Source organism: Kogia breviceps, chromosome 18 (genome assembly GCF_026419965.1).
Source record: "Kogia breviceps isolate mKogBre1 chromosome 18, mKogBre1 haplotype 1, whole genome shotgun sequence".
Lineage (NCBI taxonomy): Eukaryota > Metazoa > Chordata > Mammalia > Artiodactyla > Physeteridae > Kogia > Kogia breviceps.
The window spans coordinates 54,093,771-54,118,028 of record NC_081327.1 but is presented as its reverse complement, the minus strand read 5'-3'; the positions used below and the strand labels follow the sequence as shown (position 1 = coordinate 54,118,028).

Here is a 24,258-nt window from a genome sequence, read left to right as displayed (position 1 = left end):
ATTCTGCTGTACACCTTAAACTTAGTGCTGTATGTCAATTAGATCTCAAAAAATCTGGAAGGAGGGACTTCCCTGGTGGTCCAGTGGTAAAGAATCAGCCTTACAATGCAGGGGACGCGGGTTCGATCCCTGGTCCAGGAACTAAGGTCCCACATCGGTCAGGGAACTAAGATCCCACATGCCTCGGGGCAACTACGCCCGTGTGCCACAACTACTGAGCTCTCGCGCCTCAACCAGAGAGCCTGCTTGCCGCAAACTACAGAGCCCACGCACTCTGGAGCCCACGCGCCACAGCTACAGAGGCCACGCACCCTGGAGCCTGTGCGCCACAACCAGAGAGAGAAAACCCGCATGGCACAACTACAGAGAAGCCCACACACCACAACGCAGAGCCCGTGCACCGCAACACAAGATCCCACGTGGCTCAACAAAGATCCCGCGTGCCGCAACTAAGACCGACACAGCCAAAAATAATAAAATAAATAAATAATAATCAAATCTTAAAAAAAAAAAAAATCTGGAATGAAAAAGAAGCTACCTTCAAGTCATCACCCCCAGAACCTCAGAATGCGACCTCATTTAGAAATAGGGTCTTTACAGAGGTAACCAAGTGAGAATGAGGTCACTAGTGTGGGCCCTAATCGAATATGCCTGATGTTCTCAGAAGAAGGAGTGCTCTGGACACAGAGACAGACCCACGTGGCGGGAAGACGATGTGAAGACACAGCGAGGAGCGATGCCTCTGCAAGCCCAGGACATCAGGGGTCGCCAGCAGCACCGGAAGCTAAGAGCAAGGCATGGGACAGGCTCTCCGCTACAGCCGTCAGAGAGAGCCAGACCTGCCAACCCCCTCATCTTGGACATCTGGCCTCCAGAACCGTGAGAGAATAAATTTCTGTTGTTTGAAGCCACCATAATTTTGGGTGCTTTGTCTCAGGAGCCCTAAGGAATGACGACATTCTCCAACACGGATGAACCTCGAAAACTCTGTGTTGAGTGAAGAAAGCCAAACACAAAAGCCACATATCACCTGATTCTGTTTTTAGGGAATGTCCAGAATAGGTAAGTCCATAGAGACAGAAAGTAGATGCATGGTTGCCAGGTGCCGGCGGCAGGGGGGTGACTGGAGAGCAGCTGTTATGGGTGTTACGTTTCTTTTAGGGGTGAGCAAAATGTTCGGAGCCCTCCTCTGGGGGTTCCACTAGAAGCAGGGGTCACGTGACATTAGGGATGCACTCGGTGCCACTGAATTGGTCACTTTGACGTGGAGAATTTTATGTTACGTGAATTTCACTTCAATAAATTTTATTTTTCAAAAAAGAAATTTTATTTTTTATTTATTTTTTATTTATTTATTTTTTTTGGGTACGCGGGCCTCTCACCGTTGTGGCCTCTCCCGTTGCGGAGCACAGGCTCCGGACGCGCAGGCGCAGCGGCCACGGCTCACGGGCCCAGCCGCTCCGCGGCATGTGGGATCTTCCCGGACCGGGGCACGAACCTGTGTCCCCTGCATCGGCAGGCGGACTCTCAACCACCGTGCCACCAGGGAAGCCCCCAAAAAAGAAATTTTAAAAAGCCACTTGGGGACTTGCCTGGTGGCGCAGTGGTTAAGAATCTGCCTGCCAATGCAGGGGACACGGGTTCGAGCCTTGGTCCGGGAAGATCCCACATGCTGCGGAGCAACGAAGCCCGTGCGCCACAGCTACTGAGCCTGCGCTCTAGAGCCCGCGAGCCACCACTACTGAAGTCCATGCGCCTAGAGCCCGTGCTCCGCAACAAGAGAAGCCACCGTAACGAGAAGCCCGCGCACCGCAACGAAGCCTGCGTGTAGCAATGAAGACAAAACTCAGCCAAAAATAAATAAGTAAATTAAATTTTAAAAAGAAAATATTCCTTCTTTAAAAAATAAAAAAATAAACAGCCACTTCGACTGGAACTCCCTCCAAAACCTTGACCGTGTCCCCAACTCGCTCCTGGACGCCAAGTACATCAGGTCTCAGACCTCCGCCCCACCCCTGCGGGGCTCCAATCCGTCCGCCGCATTTCCGCGCGGTTTTCCAGGTCCCCCTAACCTCCGTTCTGGGCTTCACGCTGGAGACCACACACTCACTCCTCTCCTTCCCCACGATCGATCGAGCTGGGGCAGAAGCCGTCTACGCTTGCTGTCTCTGCTTTGTGAACGCCCACCCACTTCCCAACCCACTTCAGCCGGGGTCCCAGGTCCCCCCCGTGTTCCCAGGCTGCTAGGACAGGGCGTCCGCAGGGGCTCACCCCGCCTTACTGCGGGGTAAGGCGTTCTGTCATGCTCAGAAAGCAGAGCCCTCAGGTGGGACCGGCATGTGGTCCTCGTTCCCAATGGCACGTGGGTGCTCTCGTGTGGCCCCCTCTCCCCCTTAAGGACACGTGCTTTGTGGATTCTGCTGGGTTTGAATCGTGGCGTTTTCCTTCTGTAAAGAGTGGCCCATCCTGACTTCGGTCAGGCACCCTCTGGGCCCCCCCCGGATTCTCCCTTCCCGTCCAGCCTGATTTGGGGGGAACCACCCCTCCCTTCTCCTTTGTGTCTCTCTCTCTCTTTTTTTTTTACGAAGTTCTTTTTCACTAAGGTGAAATTCACACACCATAAAATGACCCGTCTCAGAGTGAACAATCCTGGGACATTCAGAGCATTCTCAGCGTTGTGCAATGACCCCATCTACCTCGTGGTTAAGACATTTCCGTCGCCCCAAAAGGAGACCTTGTACCATCATCAGTCACACACACACACCCAACTCCTGGAAACCTCCAATCTGCCGTCTGTCTCCACAGATTGACCTATTCTGCATATTTCATATGAACAGAATCATATAATATGTGACCTTCTGTGCCTCCTTTGTGACCCCCGAAGGGTCCTTTGCTCACAGAGGACAGACCCGCACTGGTGATGGCGAGTAGGGTATTCCCGAGACCCGAGGAAAGAGTCTGGAACGTATGGACTTGTTAGGGCATTTTCACCAAGCAAGACAGCCCAGCGCTGATGCCATCTGGCGGAGGCGTCCAAGGGAAGCAGAGAGGCAAACAGCACCGCTGAAAGATGAGCCGTGAGCTCACGGCAGAGCAAGCGACCACAGGGCACCTGGGGGTGAACCGTCTCCTCTGAGCAGAGCCCGGCGTCCTCTGCGTCCCGTCCAGCTCTGGGAACTCGGTTCGCCTCAAACACTTACTGAGTTAGACCCCAATGCTCGCTTCCCTCCTTAAAGGGTTCATGCAAACATTTATTCCTGCAACATGTTTGCCCAAAACCTCCCCCGTGCCTCGATTTCCCCCTCTGCAAAGTGGGGGTTATAGTAGCAGGGATTCCATAAGCTGCCGTGAGGTAACAGGAAACCAGGGACTCGGAGCCCTGAGTTCAGGGCCTGGCACCCGGGAAGCATAAGCGAACCTAAGCAATGGGGGTGATGAACAGGGACAACAGAGAGGGGGGATGTCCTCATCCTCCAGCAGCTCCAAGAAGAAGGTAGGGGAGGGGGTTCCTAATAGGGCTGCCAGAATAAGCAAAAAAAAAAAAAAAAAAAAAAAAGGAAAGAAAGAAAAAAGAAAAAAGTGCAGGATGTCGTTACTTCCGAACTCCAGATAAACAATGAATCATCTTTCAGTATATGTACTTGGCAAACACTGCATAGAACTCACGTATACTAAAAAGCAACTCGCTGTTTATCTGAAAGTCAGATGCAGCTGGACATCCTCTGGGGATCTGGCAACACCAGGAAGGAACGAGCCAAGAGACGCCTGTGACCCGTGCAGCAATACCCTGACGGGGACACCTCGCCCTACAAAGGAGCCACGGGACCCCGGTTCAGGGTGCGGGCGCTCAGGAATTGCGAGAAAACAGCCTTGAAGAAGGTGCAGGAGTGAGCTCCCACGGAGCAGAGGGGGCCTTCAGGTGGAAAAGTCACCAGGAAGAGCCAGCAAGTGGCCCACTTGGGGAGCTCCGAGCTCCCTGAGCTGGGGAGAGAGTTCGACGCCCTGGAGGGTTTCGGAGGGAGGGACGGGGCCAGAGAGCAAGCCAGGGGCCTGGTGAACCACACGGCCCTGACTTTTCGAGAAGGCCATAAAATGGGTGGATGCAGTTCTTGGGATCAATGCAATGGGAGGGGAACGATGTAAGGGTCACAGTAACCCAAGAACAACAGGCCAGGGGTCACTAAGGAGGTGATGCTTGAAACAAGGGGCGAACGAGCCTCACTCAATGCAAATGCTTCCTTCTTCCTAAGACTTCCTGACCAGTCTCTCCCACGGCGCGTATCTGTGAAGTATCCAGTTAGGCTGGCGGTTCTCAGTGTATGGTCCTCAGCCCAGCATCATCTGGAGCTGCCTAGAAATGCATTTTCTTGGGCCCCATCCTGGATCTAATGGATCAGAAGCCCCGGGGGTGGGCCCTGCAGTCTGTGTTTTAACACGTTCTCCGGGAGATACTGATGCACTTCAAAGCTGGGGAACCACTAGGATCGTGTAAGAATACACCTGCTGTGGCCTATACCCAGGCCAACTGAGAGGGGGCGTCCCAGCCATCAGGATTCCTAAGAGCCCCGGGCGATGCTGATACGCAGCCAGAGCTGAGCTGAGGATGCCTGGCTGGGAGATGCATTCAAAGAGCAACCCCAGGACTTCCCTGGTGGTTCAGTGGTTAAGACTCCAGGCTTCCACTGCAGGGGGCATGGGTTCAATTCCTGGTCAGCGAACTAAGATCCCATGTGCTGTGCGGCCAAAAATAATAATAATAAAAAAATAAAAACCTTTCCAAAGAGCAACATCATAGGTCCTGTTTTTAAGGGGCCGCCATCTTGGAGGAGAGACCAGGCTGTGACCAATGGCCGACCAAGCACCAGGTGGCACGTGTCAGGGGCCCCAGGAGAGCCGCGGGAGTCCAAGCAGGGAGCATCCTTCTACTTCCTGGAGGAGGAGTGGGGTGAGGTCTGAGGCCTCCGAGAAGTCAGGCGGACAAGGAAAGGAGATGGCCAGTGAAGCGGAGGCAGACGACAGCTAACAGCTCATGAGGACAATACAACAACCATAGCTGCAACGATCGATACTCATGGTACAGCAGAGAAATAGCTGACATGTTGAATATTAGACATCTTACCCAGCACTGGACATGTACGAGCTCATCTAAACATCACGGCAGCCTCTGGGGCTGGATGCAATTGTTTTATCCCCATTTCACAGATGAAGCAATGGATGACTGGGTCAACTCCCAGGACAGCACTTTTAGTCTCTGCTCTATAAAAACACGAGAAAACGTCCTGGTGGGCATTGCATTGTGCAAGTGGGAGAAAACAGATAGAAAAACATGACTTTCTGGATCTTCCAAGTGGAGAAGAGGGAAAGGATGGTGGCAGCAGGGAAAGCCGAGCCCACCAAAGATACCCACGTCCTAATCCCTGGAATCTGTGCATATGTGACCTGACCTGGTGGAAAGGACTTTGCAGATGAGATTAAGTTGACAATCTTGAGTTGGGGAAACCATCTGGATTATCCCAGTGGCCCCATGTCATCACAGGGGTCCTTGAAATGGGAGGCAGGAGGGTCAGAGAAGGAGACAGAAGCCGAGGCTGGGGGGATGTGATGCCTGGCTTTGAAGACAGAGGAAGGGGCTACAAGCCAAGGAATGTCGTCAGCCTGCAGAAGCTGGAAAAGGGCAGGGAAACAGATTCTCCACCAGAGCTCCCAGAAGGAAAGCAGTCCTGCTGACCTTCTGATTTTAACCCAGTGAGACCTGTGTCAGACATGTGACCTCCAGGACCGTAAGAGAATACATTTGTGTGTTTCAAGCTATCAAGTCTGTGGTGATTTGTTACCGCAGCCCGAGGAAACTGACACCCCATCCATCCATCCATCCACCATCAGTCCCAGAAGGAGCCCAGCTCTCTGAGCTCCCAGACTCCCAGTCCTCCTGTGTCCGGCACGCTGCTGACCCACACGTCCACCTCCAGCATTGGACCGTGAGCCTCCCCGGGGCAGTGGCTGGTCCTATCCAACCTAGAGCCAAGTGCGCAGCTCAGCGCTTGGCAAAAGAAAAGTACTCAAAAGCATTCGTGGGAGGGGAGAGAGGGAGGGAAGGTGGGGGACGGTGCTGAGCCGCCTGGAAGGTCTCGATGCCCGTGGGTGCTGGGAGCCAGGACAGGACTGGAGCAGCAGTGGCAGAGGGGCAACGAGAGGCACAGAGAGCCAAGGACACCGCCTTTAGAAGGCACGGCCATGGGCTGCGGAGCACAGGGCTGCGGAGCCTACACTGCTTCCCGTGGTGCCAGCTGAGCAGCGCCGTGGCCAGTGCCGCCGGCCCAAGTCCTCTAAGAGTCTCTCCTCTCACCAAACGACCCTGTGTCGGTTCACTCGTCCGTCCCCCAACTTCCTCCCTGTGCACAAGAAACTCTGCCTGGTGCCTCGGGAAAGCAGATGCAGTGCCTACTCTGCCTTGAGAAGCTACACAAGCAAGTTCATTTAAAAGAATATTAGGACAACAGGACTTTGCTGCAGAGCACAGGGAACTATATTCAATATCGTATGATATTTGTATGGAATGTCCAGAACAGGAAAATATACAGATAGAGAAATTAGTGGTTGCTTAGGTCTGGGAGAGATGGGGACTGGGTTGTGATAGCTAAAGAGTACAGGGTTTCTTCCTGAGGTGATGAAAATGTTCTAAAATTGACTGTGGTGATGGTTGCATGTATCTGTGATTATATTAAAAGCCACTGGGGCTTCCCTGGTGGCGCAGTGGTTGAGAATCTGCCTGCCGATGCAGGGGACGCGGGTTCGTGCCCCAGTCCGGGAGGATCCCACGTGCCACGGAGCGGCTGGGCCCGTGAGCCATGGCCGCTGCGCCTGCGCGTCCGGAGCCTGTGCTCTGCAACGGGAGAGGCCACAGCAGTGAGAGGCCCGCGTACCACACACACACACACACACACACAAAAAGCCACTGAATTACACACTTAAACATTTTTTAAAAATATCCTATGATAAGCCATAATTGAAAACAATATGAAAAAGAAAGCGTGTGTGTGTATATATGTGTGTGTGTGTGTATATATATATTACACACACACACACACACACATATATATAACTGAATCACTTTGCTGTACAGTAGAAATTAACACAACATTGTAACTCAACTAGACTTCAATAAAATAAATTTTAGGACAAGTAGGAACAAAAGAAACCGCTGAAGTACTAGAAGAAGCCACGGACTACATTTCAAAAACATCTCAGAGTAAGAAAGGACGTTCTGAGTACCAGATGAAGCCAGAAGCCAGGAAGGAAAAGACCGGCAACTTCCCTACATAAAACCGGGCTGTCTTCTGCAAGAAGCATCACACGCAAAGTCCAAAGGTAAAAACCACACTGTGGAAACTGTCTGTAGCTTACAACACCGACGAAACACAATTCCCCAAACAAATGAAGGGCTCTTACTTACGAAGAAGGGAAAAGACTAGCAGCTCATGTTTTTCAAAAATGGGCAAAGGACATAAACTAAGAGTCCACAGAAAGGGAATAATGATGAATAACTTTAAAACATAAAAAGATCATCAAACGCATTTAAAATCAGAGATTCGCATTCAAGAGACTCCAGTACACGCTCCGCCACCTATCTGATAGGTAAGGTTCCAGAAATTTCTACCAGGAGAGCTGGTGACAGGGGACGGGGATGGAGCCTCTCCTCCGAGGCCGGGAGGGGCAGGTGAACCCAGATCAGCCCCAGCGGAGGGCAGCTGGCAGCACCAAAGTTGAAAAGGGACCTGTTCTACTCATACCTTTTGCAGATTTATTTACTGCAGGATGGTTTCTGTCCCAAGTCATCCATTGCAATATTGTTTATAATAACTAAGTACTAGAAACAACCCACGTGCCGCTAATAAAGGACTGGTTAAATTAATTACGGTAGCACCATAACATGAAACCCTTTGCTGCCACCAAAATAAGAGCACAAAAGGTTTTTTTGTTTTTTTTTTTTACCTATATGGAAAACGTTACATATATATGGCAGTATAACCTCCATACAGCCCTGTACACAAATACTGCGCGTGCCTGGACGCACTTCTGCGCACGTGTACGATAGAGAAACCCCACCAGGCGCCACGTGGAACCTCTCCAGCTCCCAAAAGGCTCCCTCGTGCCCTCTGCCCGTTTGGGAACTCCATATAAAGGAAATCGTACACATGTACCCCTGCATCTGGCTGCTTAGCAAGATTCATCAAGCTCGTTCCATGATCTGTAAGTCACTGTCTTGTGTTGCTATCTAGTATTTCCAGGATGCCACTGCGTGGATATGCACGAGGCATGCAACTCTTTGCATGTGGTCGGCTGTTTGGGCTGTGCCCAGCGCGGCCTCTTACACATTAACACTGCTGGGACCACTGTGTGCACATCTTTTAGCAGACAGAAGCCCCCAATTCTCCTGGGCGCAGACCGAGGAGTGGACTGCGGGGTCACGGGGTGGGTTTGCGCGCTTTTAGTGACAGGAGACACTGCCCAGTGGTTTTCCCAAGTGGTGGTACCATTGGCAATAGTTTGAGAAGAAAAAAAAAAAAAAAAGGTGCAGCATATCATGAACAATACGCTAGCCTATGTATAACCAAAAGGAGGAGAGAATGGGTTTGCTAGTATAATCAGGGCACACCTCCAGCAGAAGCCACAGAGACCGGGGCCTGGGGCGCCTTTGGGGCTGGGAACAGGGTGGTGGAAAACCGAGGCAGTGACAAACTCCTACTGGACCCCCCCCCCTTTTTTTTTTTTTTTTTAAGACTTTTTATTTATTTTATTTATTTATGTTTTTGCGGTACACGGGCCTCTCACTGCTGTGGCTCTCCTTTTGCGGAGCACAGGCTCCGAACGCGCAGGCTCAGCGGCCATGGCTCACGGGCCCAGCCGCTGCGCGGCACGTGGGATCTTCCCAGACCAGGGCACGAACCCGCGTCCCCTGCATCGGCAGGCGGATTCTCAACCACTGCGCCACCAGGGAAGCCCCTGGACCCCCTTTTGTATCTTCTTGAATCTTGAACGGATGCGTTAAGGATTCCTGATCCCAAGGGGGAGAAACCAGTCCCGACCAACCTGGGGGTGGAGCTGGTGCAGGGGGGGAGGGGCTTCCTGGGGACAGGGATGCTTGGAGAATCAGACTGGGCCGGTGCTAACTTGGGAAGGGGGGGCAGAGGCTGTGACCAGAGGGACCCGTAAGGAGGCCAGTAGGCTGGGCGCACAGAGCAACAGGAGGCTCAGATCCTGGGGCGAGAGTGAGGCGATGAACTCAAAGGGGCTGCCCACTACTTTCTTTTTTTTTTTCCTTTTCTTTTCCCTCTCTCTTTTTCCCCCCTACTACTTTTTAACACTTGTGGGGCGGTGCGGGGGGGAGGAGCCCTAACTGCAGAAACTGGGTGGAGGCCCACGTCTCACTGATCTGGGCTCTGATTCCAGTTCCCCCAGCTACCAGCTGTGCGACTCTCAGCAACTCCCTTGACTTCCCTGGGTCTCAGTTTTCTCCTCTGTAAAATGGGAACAATGGTACCACACACGGAGCACTGCTGAGGCGGGGTGTCTTAAAGTCCAGCCTCAGGTCAAGATGGGTTTCAGAGGTGTTTTCCAGTCCCTGAAATCACATCTAGGTAGTGTTTGTGGCCTGTGTGTGTGTAACAGTGGTGTGACCCCAGGCAGCGAAGAACCGCCAATAGGACATGAGATCCTCAAGGAAACGTATCTTGTTGGGGGGTGGGGTGCAGTGCAGTCAAGGGGCCAAGAGAGAAGACAGCAGAGCTAGGAGGTGCCAGTGGACTGGGGGCCAATAGGTGGTTGGCAAGGTGAGCACCCAGGTTACCCGCAGGGAGATTGGCAATAAGTGAATATACACCAAAGATCATGGGAGCTGCTGCTCTCGCTGTTGGTGAAGGGATCTACCAATATGTAAAGAGCTGGCACCAGCCCTGTGCTACTTATTGCAATGAACTCTACGATGCAATATATTAAAAATATGTATGTATACACAAACACACAGGTATAAAACTAAATATGGCTCTAACAGTGTACACACACACACACACACACACACACACACACACCTGCTCTGAGAGGGCCCAGAGGCCGTAATACCCCAACAATATGAGCACACATCATACCAGATCTTGATTTCTAAATACCATTCTTCCAGTGAAAAGAGGGCCAAGACTCCTGGGAGAAATGGCTGATTCCAGGGCTGGGGCAGGGAAGGTACCAAATGAGTCTGGAATTTCTTGGGATGCCAGAAAGTAGGCAAGTGCTCCAAGAACGATGGAAAAATGTCCAGAGGATGCAAAAGTCACCATGAGAAAAGGCTTCTACTGGCCAAATCTGGGCAATCTGGGCATCAAAATAAAAAAAAAATTGATGGTAACCAATTTTAACCCACCTAATAGGAATTTGTGAGCTCATAACAATATATGAATGAATACACAAACAAGTACATGAAGAAGGGAAAGGGGCAGCTCTTCCTGATATCAGAACACAGGTAATAAATGAGGGAGGAATGAGGAAATTGGAAAATTTCTGTTTAGCAAACATTATAAAAGTAATGGAAGATGGCCAACAAACACATGAAAAAATGCTCAATACCACTAATTGTTAGAAAAATGCAAATCAAAACTACAATGAGGTACCACCTCACACCGTTCAGAAGGGCCATCAGAAAATCTACAGACAATAAATGCTGGAGAGGGTGTGGAGAAAAGGGAACCCTCTTGCACTGTTGGTGGGAATGTAAATTGATACAGCCACTATGGAGAACAGTATGGAGGTCCCTCAGAAAACTAAAAATAGAACTACCATACAACCCAGCAATCCCACCACTGGCCATATACCCTGAGAAAACCATAATTCAAAAAGAGTCATGCACCCCAATGTTCACTGCAGCACTATTTACAATAGCCAGGACATGGAAACAACTTAAATGTCCATCAACGGAAGAATGGATAAAGAAGATGTGGTACAGGTATACAATGGAATATTACTCGGCCATAAAAAGGAACGAAATTGGGTCATCTGTAGAGACGTGGATGGACACAGAGGCTGTCATACAGAATGAAGTAAGTCAGAAAGAGAAAAACAAATATTGTGTAATAATGCATATATGTGGAATCTGAAAAAAATGGTATAGACGATCTTATTTACAAAGCAGAAATAGAGACACAGACGGAGAGAACAAACAGGCGGGTGGGATGGATTGGGAGATTGGGATTGACACATATACACTATTGATACTACGTATAAAATAGATAACGAATGAGAACCTACTGTGTAGCACAGGGAACTCTACTCAATGCTCTGTGGTGACCTAAACGGGAAGGAAATCCAAAAAAGAGGGGATATATGTATCATTATAGCTGATTCGCTTTGTTGTACAGTAGAAACTAACACGACATTGTAACGCAACTATACTCCAATAAAAATTTTTTAAATAAATAAATAAAAGTAAAGGATTCAGGCAAGGATCACCAACAGAAAATGAGAAACAGGCTACTGACATAGCCTTAACGCGACTCGTCATTAAATACCAATTGATTACAATGGGGAAACAGTAACTTTATAGACAAGAAACCGGGGCAGTAGGAGTGGAGAATTCAAGCACAGAAATCAGGCAGACCCAGGTCCGAATTCCCGGGCGAGCTGTGTGGGCCTGGGTAAGTTACTTCACTTTCCAAGGCTCAGATTCCTGCAGGGATTTTTGTTAGGATTCAAAGTAATGTGGTGCATCCACAGATGTTCAGTGGAACATTGTTCTAAAAAGTAAAGAAGGGAAACTACCTAAATGCCCATCAGTTGGGGAGGGAGGTTAAATAAAAATGCCTACACAGCCATTAGAAAAGAATGTGCTGCTATTTACCATAGCCAAGACATGGAAACAACCTAAATGTCCATCGACAGACGAATGGATAAAGAAGATCTGATACATATCTACAATGGAATATTACTCAGCCATAAAAAGGAATGAAATTGGGTCATTTGTAGAGACGTGGATGGACCTAGAGACTGTCATACAGAGTGAAGTAAGTCAGAAAAACAAATATCATATATTAACACATATATGTGGAATCTAGAAAAATGGTACAGATTAACTGGTTTGCAAGGCAGAAATAGAGACACAGATGTAGAGAACAAATGTATGGACACCCAGGAGGGAAAGTGGGGGTGGGGTGGGGGTGGGTAGTGGGATGAACTGGGAGATTGGGATTGACACGTATACACTAACATGTATAAAATAGATAACTAATAAAAAAAAAGAATGAAATAATGTCATTTGCAGCAACATGGATGGACCTAGAGATGATCATACTAAGCGAAGTAAGTCACAGAGACAGACAAATACCAAATGATATCACTTATATGTGCAATCTAAAATATGGCACAAATGAACCTATCTACAAAACAAAGACTCCCAGACACAGAAAACAGACTTGCGGTTGCCAAGGGCAAGGGCAGGGAGAGACAGAGGGGCGAAGAAGGGATGGAGTGGGAGTTTGGGATTAGCAGAGGCAAACTATTACATAATAGGAGGGATAAACAACAAGGTCCTACTGTAGAGCACAGGGAACTACATTCAATACGCCGTGATAAACCATAATGGAAAAGAATATGAAAAAGAATACGTAAGTGTATAGCTGAATCACTTTGCTGTACAGAAGAAATTAACACATTTAAAATCAACTATCCTTCCATCACATTTAAAAAAAAAGAAAAGATGTGTTTGATTGGGATGTATTGCAGGGATGTGGGGAGAGCGGAGGAGGTGCTGACGGTGCCTGCAGTAGGACCCTAGGTATGTAAAAAAAAAAAAAAAAAAAGACGTATGTTGTTGTATATAAATAATAGTAACTACTGTGATCAGGTGCCGCCCTGAGTACTCCATGCGTATTGAATCATTCCACTCCAAAACGGATCGCTGATATGTGCACACTTGACCCCACTGGAGAGAAAACAGAGGCACTGGAGATCTTCAGAAATTTGCTTAACATCTTCCTCTGGCTGCGGACCTGGACTTTGCAGCCAGGTGGCTGGTGCTGCAGACTCCAGTGTCCCTAACCATCGCCCCTCTAGAACTGCACGGAAAGGGGGCCAGGGCCGCCCAAGCAAACGGTAATCTGATTACTGCAAACTGATTAGGTGGCAAAGGGTACCTCCCCTCCTCCCCTCACCAAGGAGGAAAGTGAAAGCAAAGAAGTGGGGCAGTGAAGGAGGAATCTCAGACTCTGCAAACTTTTACTGTGGTTTATGAAAAAACAAACAAACAAAAACTAAGACAAGTTTCAAAAGGGAAGGGAACAAAGGACAAAGAGGGAGGCAAATAAAGAAAAAAAACATGCAGCGTTCCTGGTTCATAAAAGACACTTGAAAAACAGCAGCTAACGTTAGCCTAATTCAGTGGTCAATGAAGGCGAAACTGTCACTCAAATTTCAATATGCTGGTACTTGGGGGAGGGAGGGGCAGCGAGAGGGGCAGCCCAGTGGGTTGATCTCTGAAACTGGAGATGAGGTGCTGCTGAATGAGATGAGTGACCGGCAGGATCCCCCAGGCAGAGAGGTACCTCCCAGATCAGAGGAGGGAGGCCATGTTCCAGGGCGTGCATGACATGTGGCCCATGGAAACAATTCAAACGAGAATGTGTAGCTTGAGTGCAAATCTCAGTTCTCCAAGTCCCTGCCACCTCCTCCAGGAAGTCTCCCTGGATTGCAGCAGTGGCGTCCCCACAGGTGACAGGCATACACAGGCCGTATCCAATGCCTTTCTTACATGCACTGCTTTCCTTCATGGGACTTACCTCACTTTGTAATTATATGCTCACTATATAATTACTTGATAACTTACCCACCAGACTATCAGCTCCACTCAGTAGACGGGTGTTTTACTCACTGAAGGGGTCTGGCCTCAGGAGGACAGATGTCACAGGGATGGCGAAGCAATGGTTCTCAAACTCACTGAACATCAGGCCCACCCGAGGGCTGGTTACAACTCAGCCTCCTGGGCCCCAGACCACACGTGAGGAAGAGCTGATCTAAAGAAGCCACCAAAGTACGTGAGGGTCAGTAGGCTGTGCGGAGCCTGAAAAGGAGGAAACCAGATGGCGAGAACTTTCCAGCATCTCCTACTACGGACCTCACACAAAGACGCCCACCAGGCCGGCTCGGCACATGGGCTCAGGAGGGCGCGTGCAGCGTGCAACGCCCTGCCGGCGCTGACCTGAAATTCTCAGCCATTTTCCACGACGGGACCCCACACCTTCGTTCTGCAAATTACGTAGCTGGTCCTGCCCTCACCACTGAGCCCCTCCCTGGGCACGGAGCCGAGCACTCGACCCGAGGCCAGAGAACAAACAAGACAGTGATGATTCCTAATAAAACCCGTCGTCACGTTTTGAACTGGGCATTGTGCAGCGTTTTAAACCATTCTCTCATTTATTCTGTTTCGTTTTTCAAATGTTTTGGCTGTGCCTCGTGGCACGCAGGATCTCACTTCCCCGACCAGGGATGGAACCCGAGCCCCCTGCAGTGGAAGCGTGGAGTGCTAACCACTGGGCCGCCAGGAAAGTCCCTCTCATTTATCCTTGTTTTGTTACTACGGTCATACTCGTGTGAGTATCTGCACACATCAGCTAATCTAATCTTCACAAAGAGTCAGGGAACAGCACCCATGGGGAACCTCGAAGCCACGAGGGGCACATCCCCACCATCAGACAAAGACATTCTGATGTGGAGAGATGAAGTAAGTTTGCCCAAACTCACGCAGTCCTAGTGATGGAACCTGGGCTCCACCTCTGGGCTTCTGGCCCCAGTCCCTGCCCCAAACCAAGACCTCCTGGTTAGGAGCAATCTTCTAGGCCAATATTCTTTCGCCCATACATGCAAGGTCCCCCAGATTCAGTGTTACTGGAGAGGCACAGGCGGGGGATCCTGGGATGTACACGGGGGGATCCTGGGATGTACACGGGGGGATCCTGGGATGTGCACGGGGGGATCCTGAGATGTACACGGGGGGATCCTGGGATGTACACGGGGGATCCTGGGATGTACACGGGGGGATCCTGAGATGTACACGGGGGGATCCTGGGATGTACACGGGGGATCCTGAGATGTACACGGGGGGATCCTGGGATGTACACGGGGGGATCCTGGGGTGTACACGGGGGGATCCTGGGATGTACACGAGGTGATCCTGGGATGTACACGGGGGGATCCTGGGGTGTACACGGGGGGATCCGGGGTACCAGCTGTAAATCTACCAGAGCCTGACCACAGTAGTCTGGTTTCAGTGGTTTGAAATATAAAGAATACTTATGGGGAGTGCCTGACTTTATTCTAGATGTTTCAAGTCTCTCTTGCCCCGGGGACTCCAGAATCGTGAACTTTGAGCACATCTTCCTTGGCATGTGCTTGAGTTTCAAGTTGGGTCAGACACGTGCTCTGCTGGACTCTGCTCCCTGCCCACGGGAGGTTCACAGGGAACACGAGCTGGAAGAACACAAGCCGTCTCCAGGGATCTGGGCCACACTGGTGGGGTGACCAGCACAGCCTTAAGAGGGTCTGCAACCTCCACAGAAGGTTCCGTATCTCCCCAGTGTGACCCACAGCTCTCCCCCCACCCCAAACACCCATCCAGATATTTTCTGCAAGGAACAGAGTATTACAGGCCGAACTGTGCACCCCCCAAACGCCTATGCTGAAGTCCTAACCCCCAGCACCTCCGACTGTGACTGTATTTGGGGACAGGGTCTTTGAAGAGGTGATTGAGTTAAAATGAGGTCATTGGGATGGGCTCGAATCCAGTGTGACTGGTGTCCTTGTAGTAGGAGGAGATTAGGACACAGAGGAAAGACCAGGTGAGGACACGGGGAGAAGACGGCCGTCTGCATGCCTGCTATCCCCTCCCCGTAGGAGCTCAGGGATCTAGGATCCGTTATCATTAAGAATAAGGCTCAAGACAGACACTGGAGTGGGGCAGAGTTTCTAACAGGGCATCTTCAGACGTACTCTCAAGAGTCCACAGGTTTTCTGAGATCTTCCAAACTTTGAACATGTGTTTTAATAATTAGCCTAATATAAGATATAATACAGACCTTCGGGTGGCCAGTTTATAATGAAGAGCTGTGATGTGATCCTAGGGCCACACGTGCACCTATGCCAACAATCAGGTGACACACTGAAGGGATGCAGGTTTCTCAGGGGCTCAGAGAGAAGAAATGGCAGGAGAACGGAGCCATCGCACAGCAGGCGGTGTTGATATCGGCGTATCAGCTTTAACACGTCTCGCTTCTGAAGAGTGTCGTCTTGTTGCAAGCGAGGCCGTAGACGGACCCAGCCTCTGCACACAGCTACTTGCCACAGGTGATGTGCAGCAAGCATGGTCATCACACACAGTGAAGAAACATCCCTTCCACAATGCCTGGCACTCACCTTACCTTCAAGTGAGCCAGCCAGTTCTATGGTTATCAAGTGAGAGCCTTTCAAACTGGAACTCATGGGCTGCTTGCTGGCAGCCGGGGTGAAGTATGATGCAGGTGGTCCTAATCTAGCAAACACATTCTTGATCAATGTAAATGCCATTTTCTACATATGCATGTAATTAGACATGAGCTTTATCAAGATCAAAATTCAAGAGAGTCTAAGTAAAGACTGGACCTCAGGACTACTAAAAACCCTAACACAAGGAGACAGCTGTGCAGCAGACTTCGTGCCAGGCGTGGTTCTGTCACTTAAGGAACTATTTCTTCCTACCTTAGTGGTCGGCAGGCTCTAAGACGCCCCCGATCACCCCGCCTCCACTTAATGACATCCTCGTGTAATCCCCATCCCTTGAGAACCAGCTAGATCTAGACTCCTTCCAAGGAACAGAACATGCCGCAAGTGAGGAGACATCACTTCCCAAACTGGGTTATAAAAAGGATCACTCTTCCTTGGGGAAGCCAGCTGCTGAGCCATGAGGCAGCCCCGAGGCTGCCCCTTGGAGAGGCCCATGTAGCCAGGGCCAGAGACCCGCCAACAGTCACAAGAGGGAGCTTGGAAGGGGATTCTCTCCCCTTCCACCCAGAGAGCCTTCAGATGAGACCACAGCTCTGGCGAGAGCTGGACACCCACCTCACGAGAGACCTGGAGCATCCCCCAGATCTGCGACGCAAAGAAACTGGGAGAGAATCAACATTTGTTGTTTTCAGCTGCTGCATTTGGGAGTGAATTGTTACACGGCAATCCACAACGAACACAACCGTCCGATGTTACTGGCTGACTTTTAATGATACATCACCAGTCACATCAAAATGCAGTTGCTACATGTGTACTTCATAATTTTATTATAAATGCAGTTCGCCTTTATTGAGTTATAAGCACATGGCTATGTTTCTTGCAAATTTTAGGCTTCTACTTAGTTAAGTCACATTTTGATACAAATAATTTAAGACAACACTGGGGGCCTCCAATACATTTCTTCAAGATGACATATAATGGGCTTCCCTGGTGGCACAGTGGTTAAGAATCAGCCTGCCAAGGCAGGGGACACGGGTTCGAGCCCTGGTCCGGGGAGATCCCACACGCCGCGGAGCAACTAAGCCCGTGCGCCACAACTACTGAGCCTGCGCTCTAGGGCCCGCGAGCCACAATTACTGAAGCCCACGCGCCTAGAGCCCGTGCTCCGCAACGAGAGAACATTGAGAAGCCCGCGCACCGCAACGAAGAGTAGCCCCCGCTCGCCGCGACGGGAGAAAGCCCGCGCGCAGCAACGAAGACCCAACAACGAAGACCCAATGCAGCCAAAAAAATAAAAATAAATAAAAACAAAATAAAATTTTTAAAAAGATGACATATACTGCTAAATTTTGAGAGACACCAGTGATGTGTGTGTGTGTGTGTGTGTGTGTGTGTGTGTGTGTGTGTGTGTGTAAACCTCAGAACTCCTCTCCCTGCGACCCAAGCGGGAGCTCTTAAAAACACAAATACACAAATCTGCCTGTGTCTGCTCTGTTTACTGCGTTCCTCAAGTTCGGCACGTCTTTGAGTAAATGAATGACTATCACGTCCCAACGTAAAACTTTTTGGTGATTCCCTGTTGCTCTATGGATGGAGCCCAAACTCTCTACGAGGCCCAAGGGCTCTGTGTGGTCCACCTCGGCAGCCTCAACCTCTCCCACTAACCCTCACTCCCTTCTGCCCAGAACTGCCCGTCGACTCTGCCCTTCCCACTCCCCCGGGTCTTTGCCAGTCCTCTGAGTCTTAAACATCCCTTCTCGTTAAACAGTCAACTCTGATCTGTAGTTTGGGGCCCATCTCTGCCCCCCGGACAGGATAGCACGAGGGCAGGGAGCGTATGCATCTGCTTCTCCACGCCATCCCTGGCGTGCAGCAGCAGCCTAACACGGGGTAGATGCTCCATGAACCTGGGCTGCATGAATAACCAAGACACGGGTCTGCTGGAACCCAGCCTTCACCCTGCACAGCCCCAGGAAGACGGATCAGTTCACGACAGGGAAGGCAGCACAGGATGGAGCCGTGCCAGTCTCGGTTACGAGAAGGGAGCCCTGAGGGTCAAAGGTGACTTCCCGAGTCGGTACTGAGTCATCTGGGAAGCAGGAATTTCTGGTCCAGCATTCTCCTTGTCCAAAGCTCAGATCAGCAGAGAGAGCTTTCTTCCAGTAATGAAAGGGAGTCTCCCATACACTTTTCTTTTCATTGCGCTGGAAATGCAGCAAGGATGAAGCGTCTGCGGAGCCTCGGAAGCTCCAAACTCGAGGTCCTCCCCCTTCCCCGTCTCAACCGCCTATCCCTCGCCCAGTCACCCTGCCATTTAAGACGCTTGGATCTTCAATCAAACTTCGCTTGGGGTCTCTGCTGTCAGTCTCCCCCATGAACTCTGTTTTGGATACAACTGTATCCTTACCACCTGGCCGACCTGAGAGCCTCAGCAGCCTCATCTAACACACCGGTACGATAACACAACTCAACTAGGAGTGAAGAGACACAGCAAGTTCTCAATAATAATAATTAGTGTAATAACTGAGGTGACTCGGCAACGTGGCGGGGAGGTTCAGAGCCTGCCCAGGACACCACCTACAACAAGTGCTCGTGAAAGAGAGTTACGACTGTCATGGAAATGACCACGGTAAGCAAACTTTGCTTCTTTTTCAAATGTTTCTGAGGAAAAACAAAACAAAAAAAGTTCAAATTGGAGGATGTAAGTGTGAGAGCAAAGGGGTGTCAGCTGAGCTGGCAGGAAGCAGGTCACCTGGCCCGGCTCGGCTCCTCCCTCATCACACTCCCCATTTACGTTTATTTCAATTTCCTGGGTTTGATGAACTGCCTTTAAAGACAGGATACTTTGTTTCTCGGCCAGCCTCTGCGGCTGGCTGCCTGGGTCTCCTGTCTCGCCCCACCTCCACACTGCTGAGTTGTCACACAGCCTTCAGGGTGCAGCTGAGACTATCCCCACCACAGCAGGTGGGCAAGCCCCCGCCACCACAAACCTACAGACAGCTTGAAGACCTGTCCCCCTCTCGAGGGCCCCTCTGGGGGCATGGAGCCCACTTTGGTACAGAGATCAAATTCGCCCCGGCATCTCTACTCATGATACATCATCCCCATACCTGGCACACCTTGATACTTGGCAAACCTGGACTTCCCATAAAATCTGACTGTTAAGCATCTACATCAGGAGTGTTTGAAAGATACCTAGCTTGATGCAAACATCAAAAGATGGAAAGAAAAAAAACTAGACAAAGTAACATAGAACAGGCAACCATGTTGGCAAACTAACTTCAAACTCCTTCAACAGAATGAGTTTTGTGGCATATACAGAGAGAGAAAGGGATTTTGGCAAAATAATGGAACTCTGTCTCCAATCCATGGTTAACATACATGTCGCTTCAGAATAACAGAGATTATCTGAGAACTGCTAGTTACACGGCCCCGTGGTCCACCAACCTAGCACCAGAATTCTCACGTTAGCATCCGTTTATAAAATACTAGTTTTTTAAATACACAAATACTAAGACCCATACAACCAAAATGTTTTGACTGTTGTCAAGTTTTTCCAGCTGATCTCTTGCATTAAAAACTAAATTTAACTTTGTTTCTCTTCAGCCGTGGAAAGGCCACGAGCACCCCCAGAGTTCCACGTCAGGAATTTTATTTTTGAATGACTGATTACATTTTAAAAAGGGCAGTGACCCAGAGATGCTTTTGCAGAAATTCCATGCTCTCTGCTTTTGCATCACGCAGTGAGTTCTGCTTACAAGCTATGGAGAAAGTTGGGGGTCACCCCTTGACCCTCCTTCATCTCTGGGTCCTCCACATGGAAGGAAGGGCTTTGGGGGACAGCTTTGTCAGTGTCTCTGCTGGTAAAAACTCCCCTGGCCCTAGAATCCTGTTGGCTTATCCTAGAGGGTCCCCTGGAGGCTGCAAAGTCAACACACAAATCTGGGTGGTTTTTTTTTAAAGTGTCTCTGAAGATGTGGGAAACAAAGGTAGGAGGCACGGCCACTCTTACCTTGATATCCACCATTATTGCTACTATTCATGCTAAAACATTTGCACAACAGTTTTTGTTTTTTACGTCGCTCTAATCCCCCCGCCCCAGTCAAGTCACTTGAAAAAATCCGGATAGCAGCCTGGCGTGGAGACCCGGTAATTAAAATTTTCTGGAGTCAGAGATGCCAAAGTTAGGTTCCTAGCTGGGTCATTTGCTAGCTGCGTGTCCCTTAAGGGATATATTTCCCCTGTCTCGGCCTCAGTTTCGAGTCCGCAAAGTGGGCTGGCAGGCGAGGGTTAAAAGGCGAGCGCCGGACCCAGAACAGAAACACGAGCTGGCGTTGCTATGAAGACGCCTTCTTTCTAGAACCAGGGGGAGGCGGGCGAGCTGGAGAAGCGCAGCCCGCAGCGCGCGGACGGGCTCTCGGGGTGGGACGGGGTGGGACGGGGGGGTGTTTCGGGTCTCACGCCCCGCGCCCGGACTCACCAAGGTTTCCAACTCGGCCCTCTCCAGCGGCTGGTACTGGTGGCCCCCGCCCGAGAAGGCGAGTTTCTTCAGAAACTTGGAGAAGCGTCCCTCGACCATGGTGAGCGGGCGGAGGCCCCTCGCCCAGCCTCCCGTCCCGCCGGCGGCCGCCCCTGCCTGAGTCCCTCGGTCCCTGGCGTGGCCGGGGCTGGCTGCGCGCGCCCAAGCCTCCCGGGCCAGGCCCACGTTACCAGGTAGCCGTCTACCTGCCCGCCGCAGCCGAGGCCCCGCCCCCGAGGCGGAGCTGCGCCCCCGGCGGCCCTCGCGCCCCTGGCCCCGCCCCGCGCGGCGAGCCCGCCCGAGCCTTTCTCGCCCTCAGGGGCCGCGGCGGCCCGGGAAGGCCCGGGGGCTGCGGAGGCGCCTAGCAGTTTCCCAAACTTGCCAGATGATGAGATGCATCTGGAGCGGGGCGGGGGCGGAACGGGTTGGAGATGAGCGATAAACGCTTGTTTAAAATGTAGATTTCCACACCCCTCCCTCCCTACTCTGAGTCACTGGGTCTCCAGAGGGCCGGGAAGCTGGGCTTTACCAAGCACCCAGGTGATTCTCATGGGGAGCCACGTGTGGTCAACTGAGGTGTCGGGAACACGGTTAACGGGAGCCGAGTCAGACTCCTACAGCTGCTGCGAGGCTCGGGACCAGCCACATGGCCTCTCTGAAACGCGGTTCCCAGTTCGTTATTGAAGGAGGAGAAAGCTAAGACCTCACCTCGGCCCTGGGAGTGAACCCCAGGAGCTGGAGAGTTTGAGGACCCCTTTGGGCTCCACGTGGTGCTGCATGATCTCTGAGCTCTCTTCCCTCACCTGCAGAATGGGCTCCTGGCTCTCACTAATCGTAGGGCTTGGGGCAGGTTTCTAAAATGTTCAGAGCCTTCGTTTACCGATCTGTAAAACGGGCACCATGATTGCACTACCCTCCCAGGGAAGTTGAGGGGATTTGATGGACCATGTTCTGTAGGACGAGCTCAGGGCAGGGCTTGGCAGAGTGTGTGTGTGATGTGTGGGGGGCATATTCATCATCTCGTCATCACCATCACAGGGAAGTCACTGCACTCAGATGGCTCCCAAAGCATGTGGGTGAATGTGCAGTGCAGGCAGTTCTCAGCCTCCAAGTGGATGTATTGGAATGTATCAGGGCTTTGGCTTCACGTGGGACTGGAATCCAGAACCAGACCCACCGCTTCGTAGGGAGGCGGCTTCAGGGAAGGCTGTGCCACTCTTCTGTGCCTCAGTTTTCTCATCTGTCAAGTGGGGTTACTTAAGGACTATAGGACAGGGCATGTGTATATGTCCATTAAACTGTGCTGCCCCTTTGGAGCAAAGGTTTGCCACTTACCCCACCTGCCCCCCAGAGGGTGGCCACCTCAGCCCCACTCAAGCCGATAGGTTCTAGAGACCCTTCCTGTTTCTCCTGCCTCATCCCCCCTTTGCAGAAACCATGCTGCTTGGTTCCAGCAAAGGCCCAGAAGTGATGGAAAGAGCAAAACTCCGGTGTGACTCAAATTTGAATCCCAGGCCTGTTCCTTTCAGATGTGTGACCTTGGGCAACTTTCACCACCTGTTTCCACCTCGGTTTACTCACCCACAAAATGGGGATGATGCTACCTATCCGTCTGAGTCAGGGTCCCAGCAAAAAACAGATGGTGCCTCACACTGAGTGCTTTGGGGAAAGTTCGATAAACAGACTATTTGTGAGCAGGGGGTGATGTGTTGGGCAAATGCCTTTCCCTTGAAAGCCCCACCTCTCCCCCAGCTCAGAGTTGTCAAGAATCTGTGGATCATGTATGAGAATGCCCAGGGCATTCAGGAAGTAAATTCTGGGTAGTGGATATTGTGCAACACCCAGACCTGTTGGGATGAAAAAAAAAAAAAAAAAAAAATGGAGTGCATCACAGCGAAAGCAGTTTCAGAGACCAGCTCTGTGACTGCGATGGCTGAATGGGCATTGTTAGGCTTAAGTTTGCTTAATTTTTGTCTTAGCTGCATAGCGATCAGAAAAATGCAGCCTGCACGCAGGTCTACTAACCTTCCTTAATTTACTGAGACTTTGTGCCCAGTTTGTAGGCAGTTTTTGTAAATATTTCAATCCCACTAAGGCAAGTTGGTATATTCTTTGAACGAGCATTGGTAAGTTGTACTTTCTTCGTAAATTAGTTCTGTATTTAGTCACTCTAACTTCATGACTCCATTGTTCATGTCTTTATTTTTGACGACCTGATCGGACACAGGAAGAAAAGGAAGAGTTGGAAATATTTCCCAGTTTAATTGCTTTCCGGTCCGTTTTCCCCTTTTGCCTTCAGCCTGTTGAATTCTCGAGTCCACTCTCAAGGAATTAACTCAGACAAGACAGTTGCTGGGAAACTTTCTGAGGTTGGCCGCTCTGGGAGCCACTGATCCTGATGTTCTGGCCTGACCTTGAGAGTCAAGGGCACGACTCAGGCCAAAACATCCAGCCTTTCCTGAAGTATGGGCTCTGGGCATCTTGAACAGTGAGGTCACACGCTTCAAGGCCCACTCACTCTCTGTATGAAAGTGGTGTCATTTCATGAACCATAAATTATCTCCCCCAAACACACCCTGTTGGGAAGCCTCAACGCAGCCCCAGGCACCTGAAATGTATTTGGTAATAAACCTCACTGGCTAATTACAAGGTTAAAACTTGAAAACATCCTTTTCAGAAGGGGTATAGAATACAAAGGAGATATATAGATATATATATATTAGTTTTAGGACTTAGTTTGCAGTTGTCATACCTTACCTAGACCCTCAATTCTGTTTGTTTTTTAATGGCTGAGCATACAAGTGATAATATAATCATTTTACAGATGAAACAATTACAGAAGTAAAGCCACTTTCATTCCTTCAGCAAATATTTTTAAGCACCTGCCATGTGGCCGTGGAGACCAGCCCCGGCTACAACAGCCTCTATTCCCCCTGTCTTGTATCTCATCTCCTAGTGCGTGTGATAAGGTGCAAACAAATCCACCTGTAATGCAGTGTCAGGCAGTGTACGTAGTGGGTTGAGGAATGGGCCCCCCAAAAGCATCCGTCCGTGTCTGAATCCCCAGAAGCTGTGCAATGTAACCTTTTTGGGAAAATAATCTTTGAAGACATAATTAAGGATCTCAAGATCATCCTGGATTCGCTGGGTGAGCCCTAAATCCAAGGACTGATGTCCTTCTGAGAGACAGAAGAGGAGAGACACAAGACACGGAGGAGAGGCTACAT

The 24,258-nt window shown here is 50.4% G+C and overlaps 1 protein-coding gene across 1 annotated transcript in view; it reads right to left on the bottom strand.

The window, feature by feature from the left end:
• The window catches only part of ATP2C2 (ATPase secretory pathway Ca2+ transporting 2), an 81,642-nt gene extending 60,551 nt beyond the window's left edge, over window positions 1–21,091 (bottom strand). Inside the window, exon 1 of the mRNA XM_059045536.2 lies at window positions 20,993–21,091. Coding sequence (XP_058901519.1) covers window positions 20,993–21,091 — 99 coding nt within the window. The remainder of the gene's footprint in view (window positions 1–20,992) is intronic.
• Window positions 21,092–24,258: the final 3,167 nt, after the last annotated feature.